The sequence below is a fragment of the Lepidochelys olivacea genome (assembly GCF_965140295.1).
Source record: "Lepidochelys olivacea isolate rLepOli2 genome assembly, chromosome: 9".
In the NCBI taxonomy this organism is placed as follows: Eukaryota; Metazoa; Chordata; order Testudines; family Cheloniidae; genus Lepidochelys; species Lepidochelys olivacea.
This window is the reverse complement of record NC_140419.1, coordinates 88511965-88531686: the sequence shown is the minus strand read 5'-3', so window position 1 is coordinate 88531686 and position 19722 is coordinate 88511965. Positions and strand designations below refer to the sequence as shown.

The 19722-nt window shown below is 40.0% G+C and overlaps 1 protein-coding gene across 1 annotated transcript in view; it reads left to right on the top strand.

Annotated features, from left to right (window-relative positions):
* The window catches only part of XIAP (X-linked inhibitor of apoptosis), a 51880-nt gene extending 32756 nt beyond the window's left edge, over positions 1 to 19124 (top strand). Inside the window, exons 3-7 of the mRNA XM_084639665.1 lie at positions 487 to 586; positions 8487 to 8565; positions 10917 to 10950; positions 12757 to 12960; positions 15107 to 19124. Of these exons, the coding sequence (XP_084495791.1) occupies positions 487 to 586; positions 8487 to 8565; positions 10917 to 10950; positions 12757 to 12960; positions 15107 to 15300 (611 nt within the window). The 3' untranslated portion in view covers positions 15301 to 19124. The remainder of the gene's footprint in view (positions 1 to 486; positions 587 to 8486; positions 8566 to 10916; positions 10951 to 12756; positions 12961 to 15106) is intronic.
* Positions 19125 to 19722: the final 598 nt, after the last annotated feature.

Genomic DNA, 19722 nt, shown 5'->3' with positions numbered 1-19722 from the left:
GAACTGAGACTTAGTACAGAGAAGACTGATCAAAAACATAAAAGAAATTGTGTCAAATGCTTTTGCCTCAGAAACTTTGTGGTAGTGGTTTTTATAGCCTACTTAACAATTGGACACACTCACAAGAAGTTATTGGTAATAGACTTGTAAGCAAATAGAAGCATTTTTGATCTCTCTATAATGCCAAATACAATTGAGTAAAGCAGTATTTGTGTAAGCTTGGTTCTTTGATTTTTTATTAAAGTGGAAATAGTCCAAGAAGCTACTTCATTTTTCTTACCATATGTCATCACAGATTACATTGACATCTAGTTTAAAATAATCCTTTTTATTCTTAGAAGCTCATTATTAAAAGCACCAAAAATGTGTCAATTTATCAGTAACAAGACTTGCTGAAGCTTTTTTTCTCAGTTGTAAGAACAAATATTTGCATATTCAGCCTTTTATTTGACAAGTATACAACATCACACTTACTTGCCCCCTTAGGTAATGGTGATCATGTTTTGTGCTTTCACTGTGGTGGAGGACTGCAAGAGTGGCAGCAGAATGAAGACCCTTGGGAGCAACATGCTAAATGGTTTCCAGGGTAAGGTACTTGTTGTGCACACTTCCATTTACAGTATGTTGCATCTGCCACAAAAGGAGAATGTATTAACATGACCTCAAAAGGCTCAGTTTGGCTAAGCATTCAGTGGTTTGGATGCTTATCCAAATAATTTGAAATGGTTGAGATGCCCTTCTCACCATCACCTCCGTGTCCTCACTAACTTTGTTGTGGAGAGGCAACTCTCTTATAGCAGCAGTAAGAGTCTTCATGGGTGGCTGTGTTTCTTCTCATCCGTAGGAAGCATGGCTTTCAAGGTGCCCTGTAGTGAGGCCCATTTGCTCCCACTCACAGCATATTCTTGGAGAGAAGAGTCTTTGCTTATGTTATAAGCATTATGTGCAGCTGTGATATTATATTGGGAGTGAGCTATGTAGAAGTCTCAAGAGAAGACAAACTGCTGTTTATGCAGCACACTTACACTTAAAAATAAAGGCCTAAATTTTCAAAAGTGAGTAGCGATTTTGGGGTGTCGCAATTTTTTGGTGGCCAACATGACACCATAAAGAGACCTGTTTTTTTCAAAGAGCACATTATTTTTTCCTTTTGAAAATGAAGCCCTCTTAAGATGTCTTGAATATAAACTATATTTCTCTCTCCAGTCGTCCCTTTCCAGGTGTTTGGGTATAGTTCTTCCCTGCTGGCAAATAGACGAATGTTCATTGAGACATTGATGTGATCCTCCATTTGCTGGCTTCCAGAGTTCACTTGTTTCGATCTCCATCATGAGCATCCTGCTAATTCTGGCTGAGGAGAGAGGCCTGACCAAAGGAGAAAGCGGTATAGACCTGAACACTGGTGTGCAGAAGCCTTTGCAACAGACGGAACAGAGCAGCTCTAGGAGGATTTTTAGCTTCTGCTGCAGCATATGAAACACTAAGAGCTTGTGGTCTCTCAGGCTATGTCTATGCTACGGACCTTACAGCGGCAGAGCTGTACCGCTGCAGCTGCGCTGCTGTAAGGTCTCATATGTAACTATTCTATGCCGCCAACATAATTAAACCACCGTCAATGAGCCGCGGTAGCTGTGTCAGCGGGAAAGTGTCTCCTGCCGACATAGCGCTGTCCACACTGGTGCTTTTGTCGGTGAAATTTGTTGGTCAGGTGTGTTTTTTTTCACACTCCTGACCAACAAAAGTGCTAATGTAGACAGAGCCTCAGTCCCAGGTACCAACACTCCAAACCTTGCAGTAATATAGCATGGCTGTGTCACTCACACAGTTTAGGAAATATGCTCATGCCACCAGAATTTCACACTCCAAGCAGACTCCTTCAGTGAGTTCCTCCTGAGCCTTCTCATGGGGAATTAAAGGACTGGGTGATTTTTAAAAAAACAAAAAGATAAGAGGGATCCAGATGTTACCTTGTTTAGTTTCGGTCCTGCCACTTATGTGTGATGCCACTTAAGACTTCTAGATCTACGGCAGCCTCAACAGCAACCAGAAAGTCACTAAGGTTTGAAGTAATGGTTAGTCTACCAAACATCAGATCCTCTCAGCATTTTCTTTCAAAGGGGGACACCTCATCAGACTAGAGCACCAGGGAATTCAACAGTTCCTGCAAATAGAAAGAACTTCAGGTATCCTCACCATAAACTATCTAGGCTACAGTTTCTGTCTCTGTTCCTAGGAATAGATTTATACAGCTCAGATCATATTGCTGGGGAGAATGGCCATAGTTTGTCAAGAGAGGATCCTTCAACAAGAATAAATCCTTCCGCGTCTCAGAGCACATACGGAGCTGAATGCTACTGCCTCCTTCAAGCAATTATAACATGCTTGCCCCCAGTCTCCTGGACTTAATTGGAGGAAGAACACTCTGCTTCTTCAGTGAATAAGCCCATACAGTATCATCAGTGGCAGTTCCTGCAGTTATAGAAGAAAATTTAGTTTGACTTTTCAACAATTTCTTTTTCTTACACCAACCCAGTCCTGGTTTTAGAAAAGTAAATTAATTCCTTAGAGGATTGTTTCCCAATGGAGTCTTTGAGGAGTTAGCTCAAGTTGAATTCATTTATTCATTGGATCTATCTCCATATGTTAATCTTATGCTTTCCTTCCTGCTTTCTTTGTTTTGCACCCCTGGCTCCCAGACCACTGTTCAAATACATTTTTCCTTTCTGGCTCATGATAGGTAAGGTGCTTGTGAAGGGGTGTGACCTACCATGCTAGCACCTTCCGCTGGTTGTCTTGCGGATCAGCTCCACAGGTCGGTACGCTTGACTCCTGGTGGTGTCTTGCCCACCGTCACTTATGGTCCTGGATCCGTGTTGTTCCAAGGACCATGACATCCTCTTTAGGACACAGCCCTCTGGCTGTACCACACTCTGTGCTCCCCCTTTCCGGGGGGACAGTACCACAGTCCAATGGTCCAGCCACTTCCTCAGTGGGGGAGGGGGGGACCCGGGTTCTGGTCCAGGGACGCTGTAGATAACAGCCCCACACTGCGTCCCCTCCAACCTCTCAGTCTATTTCCCTGGGCCAGTTCCCAGCGGCCCCAGTACCTTCTTTGTTCGTGCCTCAGGGTCTCAGTCTGCAACTCCCAGCCAGGAGCTCTTCCCTAGCTCCCTGGTCCCTGCTAGCAGCACTGTTCTGTCCAGGGTGCTGGCTTTCTTCTGCATGCAAGGCAGCCAGTTGTCCCTCCTTGAGCTCCAGGAAGCAACTGAACCTGCTCTTCCCTGCAACTCTTCTTATATGGGCATGCCAGGCCCTATTGGCTGCTCCTTGCAGCCCCTCTCCTGTCGGCTGCTTTCTGTGCTGCCTCCCTAGGGCTCCATTAACTATTTACACACCAATGTGTAAATCTGGCTATTGTTTATAGCCTCATCACAGGCTATAAACAATAGCCAGATTGTTCATCATTTGTGTCTAGAATTGACCAATATTGTACTGGTACCCATAACTGACAGATATCAACAGAAGAGCGGATCCACCTTCTAAAAACAGGTGATCTGTCAACCCAGGACTTGATTTTTATTTCATTTTTACGAACTTTGAAAATGCAGGTCCGTAGAAGTAATGTCTTTTTGGTGAAGATCATCACAACTACAATATGTTCTTGCGGGTAGTCCAAAACCAGTTAGGATGCTAGGATTTGGGGGAACAGTTTCTCACTGTTTTGACAGATGACTCATGAGCTTAATGTTGATATACTGAAATTTCTTCAAAATGATCTGGACATGGTGCATTCATCAGCAGTATCCACCTATTAAGTACACAGGTTATCTCTTGGAGTTAATCCATGCACAATTAGATTCAGCAGGGTGGTCAACAATCTAGACTGCCAACACCATCTGAGAGACTGAATTACTCTTCTCCCACCTTATTAATTCCTATGGCCATCAACACCAAAAGAGGTCCGCTCTCAGCAATAAGGACTGGAAGTGTTTAGACTTTTTTGGGAGGAAAGCATACTTCTCGGCTAATGCTTTGGTTTTGAATTGCTAATTACCAAGCTCTGACGGTGAAATAAGACTACTTAACCTATTTGGAACTGAGCAATTTTATTGAGCAGCTTCCTGAGTCACACCATGACCATTTTAAGGAGATGGAAAGAGGGAAAGTTAGTGGACAAGACAACACTACAATCTGCCCTCGACACAGTGGCAAGGTACATATCCGTGGCCGAGGTGATGCAACATGCGTCATGGCTCTATCTATCAGGTTTCCTGAAGGAGATACAATCAACTGTTGAAGACCTTCCCTTTGAAAACAGTGAGTTCTTCACAGAGAAGACTGATGCCTCTCTTCACACCCTGAAGGATTCTAGGGCCATTCTCCATTCGCTGGGTGTCTACATGCCAGGACAAAAGAGAAAATTCAGTCCACCGCGCTAGCACAAACCACTCACATACCTATATTTGGCTCAGCGTTACTGCAAGCTACAGAGAAAGAAAAATAAATTTTGAGGCATAACCCATCTGGCTTGCAGTCTTCGCTGTCTATATCCAAGCACCACTTTTGAAGTGTTGGTTGAGGCATCAGACCACTCCCACCAACTGCTACAGCTGACCAGCGTTATACATCCATTTGGCTACCATTGTATATAATATTGTAATGGGTACTCTATTAATTTTACTTCCCTTCTCCATCTCTCTTCAGGGACCCTTCTCATGAGAGTTTACTATGATGAGGTAGATAGTCTCTTCTAATTAGGAGCCATAGAACCAGTACCTCAACATCTACGAGGCAAAGGTTCTACTCTTGCTATTTTCTAATACCCAAGAGGAAGGGGGGTTGGAGACCCATACTAGACCTCAGCTCTCAACACGTTTGTCAAGGCTCAAAAATTCAAGATGGTCACTCTAGCAACGATCATTCCAGCATTGGAACAGGGAGACTGTTTTTTGGCCGTCGACCTTTAGGACGCCTGTTTCCATATCTCAATCCTACCGACTCTCAGACTATGTTCCTCAGATTCACTCTGGGTTAAGACCACTACGGATACAGGGTACTCTACATTGGGCTATCGTCGGCCCTGAGAGTCTTTTCCAGGGTTCTCTCAGTAGTGGCTGCACACTTTCGCTCCTAGGGGATCATGATTTACCCTTATCTGGACGATTGCCTCCTCAGAGCCGTCTCTCCAAGAGGCCCGCCAAGTCACCAAAGCTACAATGCACTTGTTCACAGACCGGGGCCCATGGAAAAATGCCCAAAAATCAACCCTAGTTCCAGTGCAACATCTGGAATTCATAGGTGCCATTCTCAACTCATTACAGGCCAGCGCTCTCCTACCTAAACACAGATTCCTCTCCCTGGCCATGCTCATAGAGACAGTTCAAAGGAGCCCGCAAATATCAGTCAAACACTGCCTCCAACTTTTGGGGCATATGGCAGCAGGCACAGCGGTAATACCTCATATCAGGCTTCATGTGCGATGCCTCCAGATGTAGTTCAGCTCAGTTTACAGACCAAACAGGGACAGACTCAACAAATCCCTGTCACTGCCCACCAGGATCAAAAACTCCTTGGTGGAAAGAACCAGACAATGTTTGCAAAGGGATCCCCTTCTCGCAAACCCACGCATCATTGCCTCTCACCACTGACACATTGCTCATAGGGTGGGGCGTGCATCTAAATGACCTCATGACACAATGCAAGTGATCACTCACAGAAATATCCTTTCACATCAACCTCCTTGAGCTAAGGGTGGTCAGGAATGCCTGTACCCATTTCCTCCAGCTGATCACACACGAAAGTCCTAACAGACAACATAGCTTGTACGTAGTACATACAAGGGGGAGCTAGGTTGCCCTCCTTCTGTGTGGAAGCAATGAGATGACGGAACTGATGTATCTCCCATGGCATCACACTGTCGGCACGCTACTTCCCAGGCACATAAAACTCGATAGTGTACAGTCTCTCAGTTGCAAATTCCCACATGACCACGAGTGGGAGATAAACCTAGTAGTATTTCACGATCTATTCAGGTGGCGTGGGGACACCGACCATGGACCTGTTCACCACTTACCTGAACAGGAAATGTCCTATCCCTGCTCTGGAGCAGTAGCATGGAAAACACTCCCTGGGCAATGCTCTCCTCCTCCTCCCCAGGGACAGGAACCTTTTCCCCTGCTGTCAAAAGTCCTGCTCAAAATGAAGAGGCTGAGCAGATGTCTTACTGATTACTCCCACTTGACCGAGACAGACTTGGTACTCTTACCTGTCACAGCTCACAACATGCCCACTGAGATCTCTCCAGTCCACCCCAGGCCCCTTTTACAGAATGAAGGACACACCCTACATCCCAATATGGGGATTCTTTGCCTCAAGATATGGCTCCTTGATGGTTCCAACACCTAGAAAGCTCTGCTCAAAGGAGGTACAGGAGGTATTATTACACAGTAGAAAGTCCTGGACACGCCGTACATCCCTGCAAAAATTGTCCAGGTTCTGGATTTGGAGTATTTCCCAACAAATTTCCCTGACATTCATCGTTCTTCCACAAATCTTAGACTATATTCTAACCCTAAAAAAATCATGAGTATCTTAAAGCTCTCTGAGTCCACCTATCGGCTATAACAGCCTTCCACCAACCAGTAGAGGGATACTCAGTGCTATCACACCTGACCACTAAAAGATTCCTCAAAAGGGATAATAAACCTCTTCCCACAACCCTGACTTCCTACCCTCATATGGAACCTAAACCTGGTACTGAAAGAACTGACTTGGTCTCCCTTCGAACCCATGGCTACCTGTTCACTTACATACCTCTCAATGAAAACAGCTTCCTGATAGCAATCACCTCGTCTAGGAGAATAGGGGAAATAGCGGCTCTGATGGCACGTTCCCCTACATGGTATTCTTTTGGGACAAGGTTATGCTCAGGCCTCACCCAAAATTCATCCATGAGGTAACCCCCCTGTTTCATGTGAACCAGTTGATTCACTTTCCAACCTTTTACCCCAAGTTTCACTGAGACAACAGGAAGGCTATATTACTCATACTAGATGTCAGATGAGCCCTTGCCTCCTACCTAGATAGGACAAAGGCTTCCAGGAAGTCTCCCAAGCTTTGCCTTGCCATTGTGAGACGATCCAGGGGCTCAGTAATGTTGGTCCAGGGACTCTATAAATGGGTCTCAAAGTGCATTAGACAATGTTATCGGGGTCGTAATATGACCCCTCCAGATACTATTTGTACGCTCTCCATGAGGTTGATCTCCTCATCTGTCACCTTCTTTAAGAATGTCCCTATCTTGGAGATCTGTAGAGTGATGACATGGCTGGCTGTCCACACCTTCGTAGAACGTTATGCCATCAGTGGGGACACTGCCTCCAATGCCCTCTTCGGCTCCACAGTACTGTCATCTGTAACTGACCCAACTCCAAAATCCAACCCGCCAATAGGGATACTGTTCTGGAGTCACCTACAGTGAAGTACCCATAGGGACATAAAGAAGGAGGAAGTTACTCACCTTGTGCAGTAACAATGGTTCTTCGAGAGGTCTGTCCCTATGGGTGCTCCACAGCCCACCCTTCTCCTCCTACTTCGGAGTTCTTGTTAATGTCTCTATGGTAGAGAAGGAACTAAGGGGGTTAGCCGTGCACTCTGACTAGCCTCATGGCAAGCCACGAGGAGAAACCGTGTATGTGCTGGCCTAATAGACACTGCTACTGAAGTTGTCCAATCAGCAGCACCAGGACGTAAGCATACCTACGGTGGAGCACCCAGAGGGGGATACATCTCGAAGAACCATTGTTACTGCACAAGGTGAGTAAATTATTCTTACGTTTGATTTTCAAGATCTCAGTTATGGGATGTAATTCATATATTAACTGCTTTTGGAAAGTCAGCTAAACTCTTCAGAGCCAGCAAACCATTATCAAGAATTTTCTGTGTCTATCAAGAATTCTCATTATCGAGAATTATCCATTGTACTGTCTCCGTCAGTTGGCAGAAAGGAGCTATACCCAAGTGCTTGGAGTGGCATAAAAGATATTGAAAAGAGGGATAGAACAGGTAAGGAAAATGTCTATTTGTCCATGACTGTGGTTCATTGCTTACAAAAAGATTAAAAAAGAGTTGATATTTAAAAGTTATATTGTATTTCCTTGTTTGCAAAGTTTGTTTTTCTTTTATAAACCAGTGATTGTGGCTACCATGGCCAGTGAATGTAAAGTTTTGTGATTCCAATTGCTGAGAGTCCATGACAAATAAACATTGTTGATGAAGCTCACTTCCTTTCGCTATCAGAATGTTATTTAAAATGTTTAAATGACATCTATGATTCCAGTTACATTTTCAGAGAAAGAACTTCAAGAGCAGAAATATTCTTTGAAATGCAGAATTACCCAAATTCTTCTGAAAATTGTGTGTTCAGCTTTGTTTATTTTCCCATGTGTACAATGCTTTTTGTAATTTAAAATCTTTTGTGACTATAGATGCAAATACCTGCTACAAGAGAAGGGCCAAGAATTTGTAAACAGTGTTCAGTTAACGCCTTTACCGAGGGATTCCATGGTAAGTTGTCTTTTTTCACCATCTACTGTTTTAGTTTCCCTAGAGAAATAACTTTTAATTACAGATAACATTGTATAACTTCACATTTTTTGTGAAATCAATTTATCATGTGAATACAGAATATATCTAGTGATAGTATATAGTTATAACACTGCTTTGATCATCAACAGGAAGCGGAAGGGATTCAATTACAGTGTAGCAATATGATTAGGGCACTTCCAAATTCATGGCTGTAAAACATGCATCACAGACTCTGAAATCTGATCTCCCCCGTGAAATCTGGCTATTGTAGGAAAGGGGCAGGGCTGGGGCTGCCCCAGCCGGGGCTTCCTACCATGTGCTGAGCTCTCGCTGCTGGGCCCAGCCCAGGTTGGGAAGGGACAGGACTTCTTTTTCCCCTGCAGATGCTGCTCCCGGAGCCACGTCAGACCCTCCTCTGGGAACCTTCCCCAGCTACAAAAAGCCCGTGACCTGGGTGTATGGTAATCCACCCCCTCAAATCCTGCAACACTCCTGTGCTGGAAGCGGTACAAGCTTTAGATCAGTGGTGGGCAACCTGCGGCCTGTCAGGGTAATCCGCTGGTGGACCGTGAGACAGTGTTTACATTGACCATCCACAGGCATGGCTGCCCGCAGCTCCCAGTGGCCGCAGTTCGCCATTCCCGGCAAATGGGAGCTGCGGGAAGCGGCACAGGACGCAGGGATGTCCAGGGAGACTTCAGCTCTATGCAACACCCGTGTCCTTTAGTCTATAAGCATTTTCCCACCACCAGTGTCCAACTATATACAATTCTTAAAGATTTCTCACCTACCACAGGCTGGGTCAGTAACCACCTCCCTGTCTGACTGACCTCTCTCTCTGGCTGCCTCCCTCCTTTTGGCTCCTTCCCAGCCTTTGTAGCTCCTGCCTATCAGTCTAGCAGGTGTTGCCAATCGCAAAGCAGACATAAAACTTTTCATCCAGCCCCAATCTATCCCCCTTGATTGTGGCAGGGGCTGATTAGGTGTGTTTGCAGCAGCACCCTGCCACAAACACCCAAAGCATGGTGTTACATTCCTCACCATCTTGGTGAATAGCCATTGATGGACCCGTTCTCCATGAACTTTCTAATCTTTTTTTTGAACTCAGTTATACTTTTGGCTTTCACAACATCACCTGGCAATGGATTCTACAGGGATGACTGTTGCATGAAGAAGTACTTCCTTTTCTTTGTATTAAACCTGCAACCTATTAATTTCATTGCATGACCCCTTGTTCTTGTGTTATGTGAAGGAGTAAATAACACTTCCTTATTCGCTTCTATCAAATCGTGAGTGGTGTGAAGGACCTCTATAATATCCCACCTTGGTTGTCTCTTTTTCAAGCTGAATAGTCCCTCTCTTCTTAATCTTGCCTCATATGGAAGCTGTTCCTTATGCTTAATCTTTTTGTTGTTGGGTTTTTTTTTGCCCTTCTCTGTACCTTTTCCAATTCTAATATATCTTTTTTGAGATGGGGTGACACAAACTGCACACAATATTCAGAAGTGTGGGTGTACCATGGATTTATGTAGTGGCATTATGATATTTACTGTCTTATTAGCTATCTCTTTTCTAATGGTTCCTAACATTGTTAGCTTTTTTGACTGCCGCTGCACATTGAGCCAATGTTTTTAGAGAACTGTCCACAATGACTCCACAGTCTTTTTCTTGAGTGGTTACAGCTAATTTAGACCCCATCGTTCTGTATGTATAGTTGGGATTATATTTTCCAGTATGCATTACTTCACATTTATCAACACTGCCATTTTGTTGCCTAGTTTTGTGAGATCCCTTCGTGATGCCTCACAGTCTGCTTTGGATTTAGCTATCTTGAGTAATTTTATATTCTCTGCAAATTTTGCCAACTCACTGTTGACCCCTTTTTCAAGATCGTTTATGAATGTTGAAGTGATCGTATACATATGGCTTATTACAGGATGGTTTGAGATTTGTCCACATTGTTTGTTTATGACAGAATGGTTTGGTTCTACCACCACTGGCTGCTTAGGCAAATTACTTCTGCTTTCTGTGCCTCAGTTTCTTCATGTGTAAAGTGGGGATTATGACAGTGACCTCCTTTATAAAGTGCTCTGAGAGTGGTTGATGAAAAGTGCTGTATAAGAACTAGGTGGTATTATTTAAGTGTTTCCAATCCTGTTGAAGGAGATGACTAATAAAAGACTGGATTCCTGTTGAATCGCAGCTGAGTCATGGTGTCACACTCAGCATGATGAATAGCAAAAGCCTTTTTCTTACCCTTTCCTTACCGCTGTTTAGAAATTTTTCTTTGGTTGCAGGGGACTTAATCTAAGTTTATATTTCTGTTTTAGATAGAAGCTTCTGAGAAGACATCACTACTTATAGGTATCAGTAAAACAGTTACATTTATGTGTCCTTAGTTTGCCTTCCTCACCAGGTTCTGTTGTTGTGGCTTATGTTTGTGGGGAGAATGAAAGAAATGGCTAATTTTGAAGGTGACCCTACTATGCTTTATATAGGAAAAGGGAAGCTAACTCATTAAATTACGCTCTTCTTTTACGTCCTTCCTTCCAAACACTTAAATAATAAGCACAACATATGGATGAACTGCTGAACAGATAATGTAATTTGGGAGCCAGAGTGTAAATTTATCACTTCATTAACCTGAAGGTAAAAAAATCAATGAATAAATTCTAACCTTGATAGGGGGAAAAAACCTAGTGTTTTGCGAGTGGCCAAATACGGGGGGGTGTTTGTGTGTGTGTGTTAAAAGGTGTAGACCACAGTAGAAGTAAATTTAATGTATAGTTACACCTCTATATCTTTATGGCCAGTAAGTACACTTTACAATTACTAAGTTGTTAAGGAGTACTTGTGGCACCTTAGAGACTAACCAATTTATTTGAGCATAAGCTTTCGTGAGCTACAGCATCCGATGAAGTGAGCTGTAGCTCTCAAAAGCTTATGGTCAAATAAATTGGTTAGTCTCTAAGGTGCCACAAGTACTCCTTTTCTTTTTGAGATGTTAAGAGTATAGGAAGAATATCAGGGAATGCCAAAAGTGTTTGGGTCTCTCCTTGAATGAAAATGCTGTCACAAAAATACTTGGGAAGGCTTAAATAAGAGCCTAATTGTCTCTCATATCTGTATGAGAGGTTCTAGCACTCTTTCTTATAAACATAAAACAAAAAAGTGAGAAAATAGTGATGAGTATAGCAGCAGGATTATCTTACAGCTACTTAAAAATATTTAGTTGGTAGGAAAAGATATCTACCATTGATATGCAGTGATTCCACAACAACTTAGATTTATAAAATATTCTGGGGCATAATGACAGGTTTCAGAGTAGCAGCCGTGTTAGTCTGTATTCGCAAAAAGAAAAGGAGTACTTGTGGTCTCTAAGGTGCTACAAGTACTCCTTTTCTTTCTGGGGGATAAGTGTCTCTAAGTATATTCACATATGAGAGAGCTCTAGTTTCACTGCAAGCAGTTTTGCCAAGGAAAAAGGAACTGAGTAACCCTTAAATGTAGTCAAAATGAGTGGAAATAGCGAATACCTTGCGAATAAACCTAAGCAAAGAATTCCACTGTGAAGGAAAGGGGAGGCATAATGGTAGAAAAATAATTTCCTACTGTTATATGTGTATCTGATAAGACAGGGAGGCACACATTACAGTACTATTGATTGTACTGCATTTTGGTTTTGTAACCTTAATAAATTGGCAAGTTGCTTATAGTCTGGGTATCGGTGGGTTATATTTTTTATAAATTGAAAGAAAGTATATTAAACAAACCTTTACCTGTACTTAAGGATTTAAGCTAAATTATAAAGATAATTTGGATCCAGGTGTGGTAAGATCTATGATTACTGCTACGTGAGGAAACATTCTGTGTAAAAAGATATAGTGAACATTTCCGTTGACAGAGTGATCTGAATGGATAAAATCTAGGAGTCTTTGTAATATAAGTAGGGTGGGCAGTGGAAGGGTTGGGAATATAGCAAATCTGGGGGGTGTCCTAGTTGTTTGATGTTTGATTTATATTTCACAGTGCAAAATCAGCAGTCAGAAATTTAATTGTCTAACTTTTGGTTAAGTGTTATAAAGTTCTTTAAAAAATTTCAGTGAACACTGCTGACTATTTCTAATTTGCTCTGGGTTAAACTGATTTTTCCCTCAATGTTTGTTAAAGATGATGATCTCCTGCAAAACCAGTTGGTACAGGATGCCATGCGTATGGGTTTCAGTTTGTCTGAGATTAAGAACATTATGGAGAAGAAACTGCAGACATATGGAGAAAACTACACATCTGTTGAAGTTCTAGTTTCAGATATAATAAATGCTCAAAAAGAAAACGTACAAGAAGAAGTGACCAGTGAGAGATCACTACCGAAAGGTGAATTTTTTAAAATTACAAGATATAGATGCAAAAGATTATAACAGATTGTATTAAATATCTTATTGGTATATTTCCGTTGCCATCTTTGCGTAACACAAAATTAATGCATGTAATATGTGTCATTTTTCGAGAATTCAATAGGGTAATCATATACACAACTACTTCAAACAAAAAAAAAAATTACATTTTATTTAACCAGCAGCATTTAAGAATATTCTGCTTTATGTTAGAAAAGAGCCTCCTACCACTGATGCTACAATAATGTATAGTATTAGAGATGCTGTCTACCTGAAATCTAGCCACTTTCAAAAATGTATTAAAAGTAGTTTCAGATTCTATCCCTACTCCCAAATTCCTTTGCCAATATTTGTGCTTTTATTATCACTTGTTTTTTTTTAAATATGTCAAGTCTTCATCCCCTCCCTCTCCTGCTGGGGTGAGTATTTCTCACAGTAGATGGGAAACGACTGTACAGGAGAACTACGAAATAGACTATACACAAAGTGCTGTCAAATGTCCAGGATAAATAAATGGCAAAAAAATAAAGAGAACCTCTACTTTCCTCTAATCTTTCTGTTATAAAACTCTGAAAGGTTAATTAATAAAATATTTTTACAAGTATTGTAGCCTACAAACCTTGGTCATGGCCCAAGACCCCACTGTGCCAGGTGCTGTACAAACACAGAACAAAAATATGGTCCGTTCCAAAGACCTTACAATCTGAGTATAAGAACAGATGGAGGAAACAATGAGACAATAGTGGTCAGAATGATACACTGTTATATTAGTGCACGAGTGGCCTAGATGCTGTCAGGTTTTTTTGTAGGCATCACAACAAAAGAGTTTTAAGGAGCATTTTGCATTAAGGATAATGCATTAGTTTTGCGGACATTATGGGGAGCTTCTCCCAAGCATGGGGACAGCATTCCAGACAAAAGCAGTTTTTTTTTTCCAAGTAGCACACAGTTTTATAATACAGAACTAAAATAGCATGTATAGTTAATCCTTTTGGCAGTACAACTTTTTAAATTAACTCTTAAAACAGTTACTCTTTGGTGCCTATAACAAAACCAAATAAAAACAATTTTCTCTGCCTATCTTTAGTTGAATAAAAAATTCTACTTAGGAAATATTTTACACAACACATGACACCTTTTTTCCTATTTAAATTTTCGGGGGAGCAGGGGAGGTGTCAATGTGATATGTTAGCTTTTTTCAGCACTCTGTATTCTTTCCTTTTGTGAACTGGAGTTCCCTATTCCCCATTCTGCTCCCTATGCATAGCATTACAATGTAGTCTTACTAATATTTCTCAAATAACACAACAGAATATAATATTTTTTCTACAACTCTAGGCACATATTGTAAGGTATGAATACATACATATATGCACCTACATTTAAAGACTTAGACATTTTAGGCTAGCTTGGTGTCTGGGAGTAAGGAGAGCAACAGTGACTTTAAGGAGGCCTGATGGCTGCTCTGACTGAGGACTGGTGCCCATGGCCCAAGCTGGGAATCAGTCAAGTAATAGCAGCATCCCAACCATAGACTCTAATTATCAGGCAGAAGCAGAGTGGTGTAGAAACCAAAATGCCAGTCCTGTGTCATGGAGGATTCCCCCTATGCAGAGACTTTCCTCTGCTCTGATCCACTGAGTTTGTGCCAGTTCACTGAGACAAAGGGGTTATAAAATGAACACAATATGGCTAGGAATCTGGCTCTTTTGTGTTATGATATGATGACCTACAGTTCATGGCAATTTATCCGGTCGGCAATGCTGATGGGCCCCCTCTACGTAATGAGTGTCTTTCTCTTTCCTGACAAGTGTTTGCAGGCAGCTGCCAATGGGAAGCCCATGTGAAAAGCTTCTGCAGATAGTTCTAGATCTGTATATAGAGAGGGTTAAACTCCCATCTTTCTCCACTGTGGGGAGCATAATCTCTCTCCCACCATGTGGAATGATGAGGAGGAGAGTACAGATTGTAGGGTTTGTAGTCTCTAACATGTTTTTTTCTTGTTTAGGGGATGATTTATTCCTGTCATACCAAGAAAACTTAGTTTGTATGGGGAAGGTAGTTTAAGAGATTAGCTACTTTTATTAAGTATGTTAACTTGTTCCGTGTGTTTCCCTTTTCCTCAGATCTGAGTACTGAAGAGAAGTTAAGACGTTTACAGGAGGAAAAGATGTGTAAAATTTGTATGGATAAAGACATCTCAGTAGTTTTTATTCCCTGTGGCCATCTGGTTGCTTGTAAAGAATGTGCTGAAGCAGTTGATAAATGCCCTGTGTGTTGTATGGTTATTACAAAAAGACAGAAAATATTTATGTATTAGTCATATGTACAGTGCTGTTTGTGCAAATGTTTGCTGTTACATTGTTTAAAATCACTGTAATGCAATAACAAACAGTTGGGATGTTCAGCACTGTAGCACACAAATATATTTATGGAGAGTCTAAAGTTTTGGGATAATAAAAACAAAGCTTTAGTCAGTGCCCTAAAAGCTCATGAACTGACAGTCAGAAGCTGCTAAATTTGCGCTTATAGCTCTCACATTCAACTGCAACCTCTATTCCTCTCCAGTTTGTCCCTTCACTTTAATTGAAGTGACACACAAGAAATTCTTCCCTACGACATTCTCATATTTTATATATGTCTGAATATGCACACCTTTCTCATTTATTGTAAAGTGCATAAATTAAGTATATTATTCACTCGTATACAATAGCATGGGCAAACTGAGTGATCTGACTACAAGCTGTGCTGCTAATAACATTATAGGTTGGAATTTGTCATCTGATCTCACTCTTTACCTCTGACTCTGCCAAGTTTTCAGAAAGGATATGGGTAATAAGCTATAAAACAAACAAAAAAAAATCCAGCCATGTTTTTGTTGAATAAAATTTTAGCAAGATTAATATTATTCAAAACTAGAATAGTAAGGTTTAGCATCTGTTGAAGAAGGCAGATGTTTGTGGGTTCAGGAATGGTGACATTTTAGTGAGAGAAATAAATAGCTAAAAGTTTATGTAGTTTTGTTTTTATGTTGATTATTTTAGTGACTGTCTAATCTCTTAAACAGGGTTAAGCCCCTTTCTAACTCAGTAAAACATTAATCAGTTACACACATTACTTTTCTTATAGGGAAAATGGCATCTTTTAAAATCCTCTGACCTTTTCTAAACCACTAAAACGTACAAATTATTTAAAAATTATTCACATGACAGAAAAATTTAAAAAATCATCCATATGTTTCTCTTCTCTTTTAAACAGTTTCCCCTTCCAAGCATACATTAGTCTTCCTGAGTCCAGTACAGTATGTATTTTAAAAATTGACTAATTTCACTTCTACCTTTCATTTCAACTAATTATATTCTTGTCATTTACATATCATAGAGTTACATTCCAGCATCAATGTTTAACTTACACTAAGTCCATTTATTTCTCTATCTCAGACTGCCTTGAGGCTGATCTTTTCTAGCCCCAAAACTAAAAGGATTCTTAAACTATCACACAAGTATCCCCACCCCCCGCCCACCTTGCAGGCTCACAGTTGTAGCCTGTCCTTTCTATAACCCCCTCCCAAACAGGGAGTAAGCTTGGTCCTATTTCAAAAAGCCAAAACCAATATAAACACTGTATAAAGAGTTGTCGTCCAGAACTTTTTTTGCTAGATTAACTCATAGGAAGTTCCTTGAAAATGAATGTAAACTGTAAACCATTTACATTGTCCTTTGAAGAATCATGGTCAACTTGTATATAAGAAAGATTTTCAATAACATTGCTTATACATAGTATCAAATGACATTGTCTAAAACAGTATTGTGATGACATTATACTGTAATAACTCTCCTGGCATTGTTTGAGCTCTCTCTCTACCAGGTTTTCCAGTAGAACTATAGACCTGGCCACAGAGTCTGATCTTGTAAGGTGCTGAGAGTTCTCATCGAACAACTCACATTTATTATCCGAATAAATTGAGGATTCTCAGCATCTTGCATGATCACATTTTGGGGAGGGATTTATTACAATTACAAATGTGAAAAATAAAGAGCAATTACAATTAATGATCTTAACAGATCTCCTAAGAGAACACAATATCTTATGCAGGGCTTCCCCCCTCCGCTGTGTGTGGTAATTTAAAATGCTCTAATGTAGTATGCTGCTACTTAAGTTTTGGAAGGTAAGACTTCAGCATCTGCTTCCAGTTTGAAGAACCTTTGCAAAGGTTTTTTTGGAGAGAGAGAAATTTTCAAAGTATTACTCTTTTCTTTCTGATTGGAGTTACTATATAAACTTGCTTTTCAGGGTTTTACAAAATCATTTGTTTGAAAAACTGTTGTATTTAATCTGGAGTTTTTCCCCAAGTCCTGAGAGCTTTGGTTGAACTGCCAACAGTAGGAGAACTGTTCAGATAGCTGGAGAATGAAACCTGCTGGCCCTAAGTGCCTCAGGACATTAAAGCCATTTGTACTTAAAATTTGTTAATTTCTGTTGTACTTGGATGAGAATTTGGCATGTTTTAGGATCCTGTGGCTAACAAATTCCAGTTACAGAATTATAGTTCAGGTATGACATTATTTGGAATTTCTAGATAATCAAAACATTCATTTCCAAACCCATTTTTATCATCCCATTTGTATATATTCAAGATTTGATATATTCCCAGGATGTAATCAGATGATCTGTTGTCTCTGCTTTCAAAGTAAAATATATTTTAATAATTCTTATTTAAAAATGTATTCTTCTAACAATCCAATTTTTGGATATAGACTGGTAAAAGGGGGCAAGATATAGCATATATAATTTAAGACAATGGGTATGATGCAGCAAACACTTATGCACATACAAAACTTTACTCATGTGAGTATTTCCATTGACCTCATTGCTGAGTCCTTCCCTTCCAAAGCTTTGCTTCAGTGGGACTCCTCATGTGAGTAAAATTATGCACGTGCATAAGTGTTTGCAGAATTAGGCCCAGTATAGTGCTTGTATGTACTACTTGTAAATTTAGAAATTGCCCTATTTATTTACATATATAAATTAATATTCTGCTTTTGGTTTCACAAAGGCACAACGTATAATTGAAATGGCATAATGCCCTTATTTTTGCAATTTAGGTCGTGACATAATTCAGACAGAAGTCTTAGTTTATCAAATCAATGTCAATGCTGGGTGTTCCTGTTTTAATGTGGAAAATCTGTCCAAGATTGCATGTTCCCTGTTTACTTCATGATTGTCAGTCTTAGTTTCTATATTTAAATATGTTCCTCTTTTTTTCTTTCTTTTTAAAGATTCACTGTATACATCAACAGACACTAATAGACTTCATATACTTTGTTTTCAGAACACTAACTGTGTTGTCTCATCTTAAAAATTAAACAGAAAATATATATATTTTGTGGTTAGGGTTAAGATTTTATCATGGGCATATAATGGGATAACACCAGCATAAAATTATCTTTTTCTGATCCTTCAGCTTTCTTAACAAAAAGTTTAAACTTACATGTGTCTATTTATACAGTTTTATTTTATGTATTTTGCTCAATTTGACAGTAAATCATTTTATAAAATTTCATTTTTGCTTCTAGTCAGTTTCCCTTTCTGGCTCTCAAGATATCTGTTTGAGTTCGTAACATTTCAGTTGATATTAAGTCTTGTTGTCCTCCCCTTTTTTCATCTTGTAAAAATCTGAATTTTGGATTTAAGTAAGACTTAGGTGGTGATGCCTCTCTTGAACAGTAATCTCCAAATTTGTGAAAATGAATGGACTGTATTCGCACATGTTGATATATTTCAATCTTTTGAACAGAATGATGTATTTGATGTGGAACGTTGATTAATGATGCTTAATACTGAATATGATTTTTCATTTTGTTAAAACTTTGTTAAATTTCAGTCCATTGGACTATATTTCATGAGATTATTTTTTTTAATTAGTTCTGTGTAAAATATTCACAGAACTGTTTTGTGATTCTAGTCTGACTTTATAATTAATTTTAAATAGATTAAGCGAATTTAAATTGTTTATTGTTAGTCTTTGATTTTACATGTAAAGAGCAATCATAAGATGGCATTATTTGTAATTTCTTCGCTTTGTATATGTAATATAACAGGATGTTGCTAATTAATTTTAATAAACATGGTAAATATAAATATAATGACTAAGAAGAATATAATCGACCTGAAGAAGAATTCTGTGTAGCTCAAAAGCTTGTCTCTTTCACCAACAGACGTTGGTCGAATAAAAGATTACCTCACCTATCTTGTCTCCCTAATATTGTGGGAGCAGCATGGCTACAACAACACTGAAAATAAGAACCACAGTATTCATTGTCCATATACAGTTAGATCCTACTTACCTTACTTGTACTAGTCCTGTTGACGCTCATGAGACTTTTTCTGAGTGAGGAGAGTAGAGTTTGGCCCACTGAAGTAGATGACAACTTTTAAGGAATTCAGGGTCCAGTTTAATCACTAAACTGCTTCTGGAAAACTGGCTTTTATGGTTGGGGGGTTTTTTTGTTTTTGTTTTTTCACATGATTATTTAGGTTTCAATTTACCATTTTTATTGCCTATTTTTGCAGAAAGTTTGTTTAGTAATTTAAATGTTTATAGACATTTCTCTATCATGGGAGATGATCAGAGGTGCAATGGGCAGCTAGGTACCCAACTCCTGTTGAAAGTCACTGGGGGTTCAACACTAAACTCCCATTTGTGCCTTTGAAAATTTTTTCCCATTATGTTTAAGTTGCA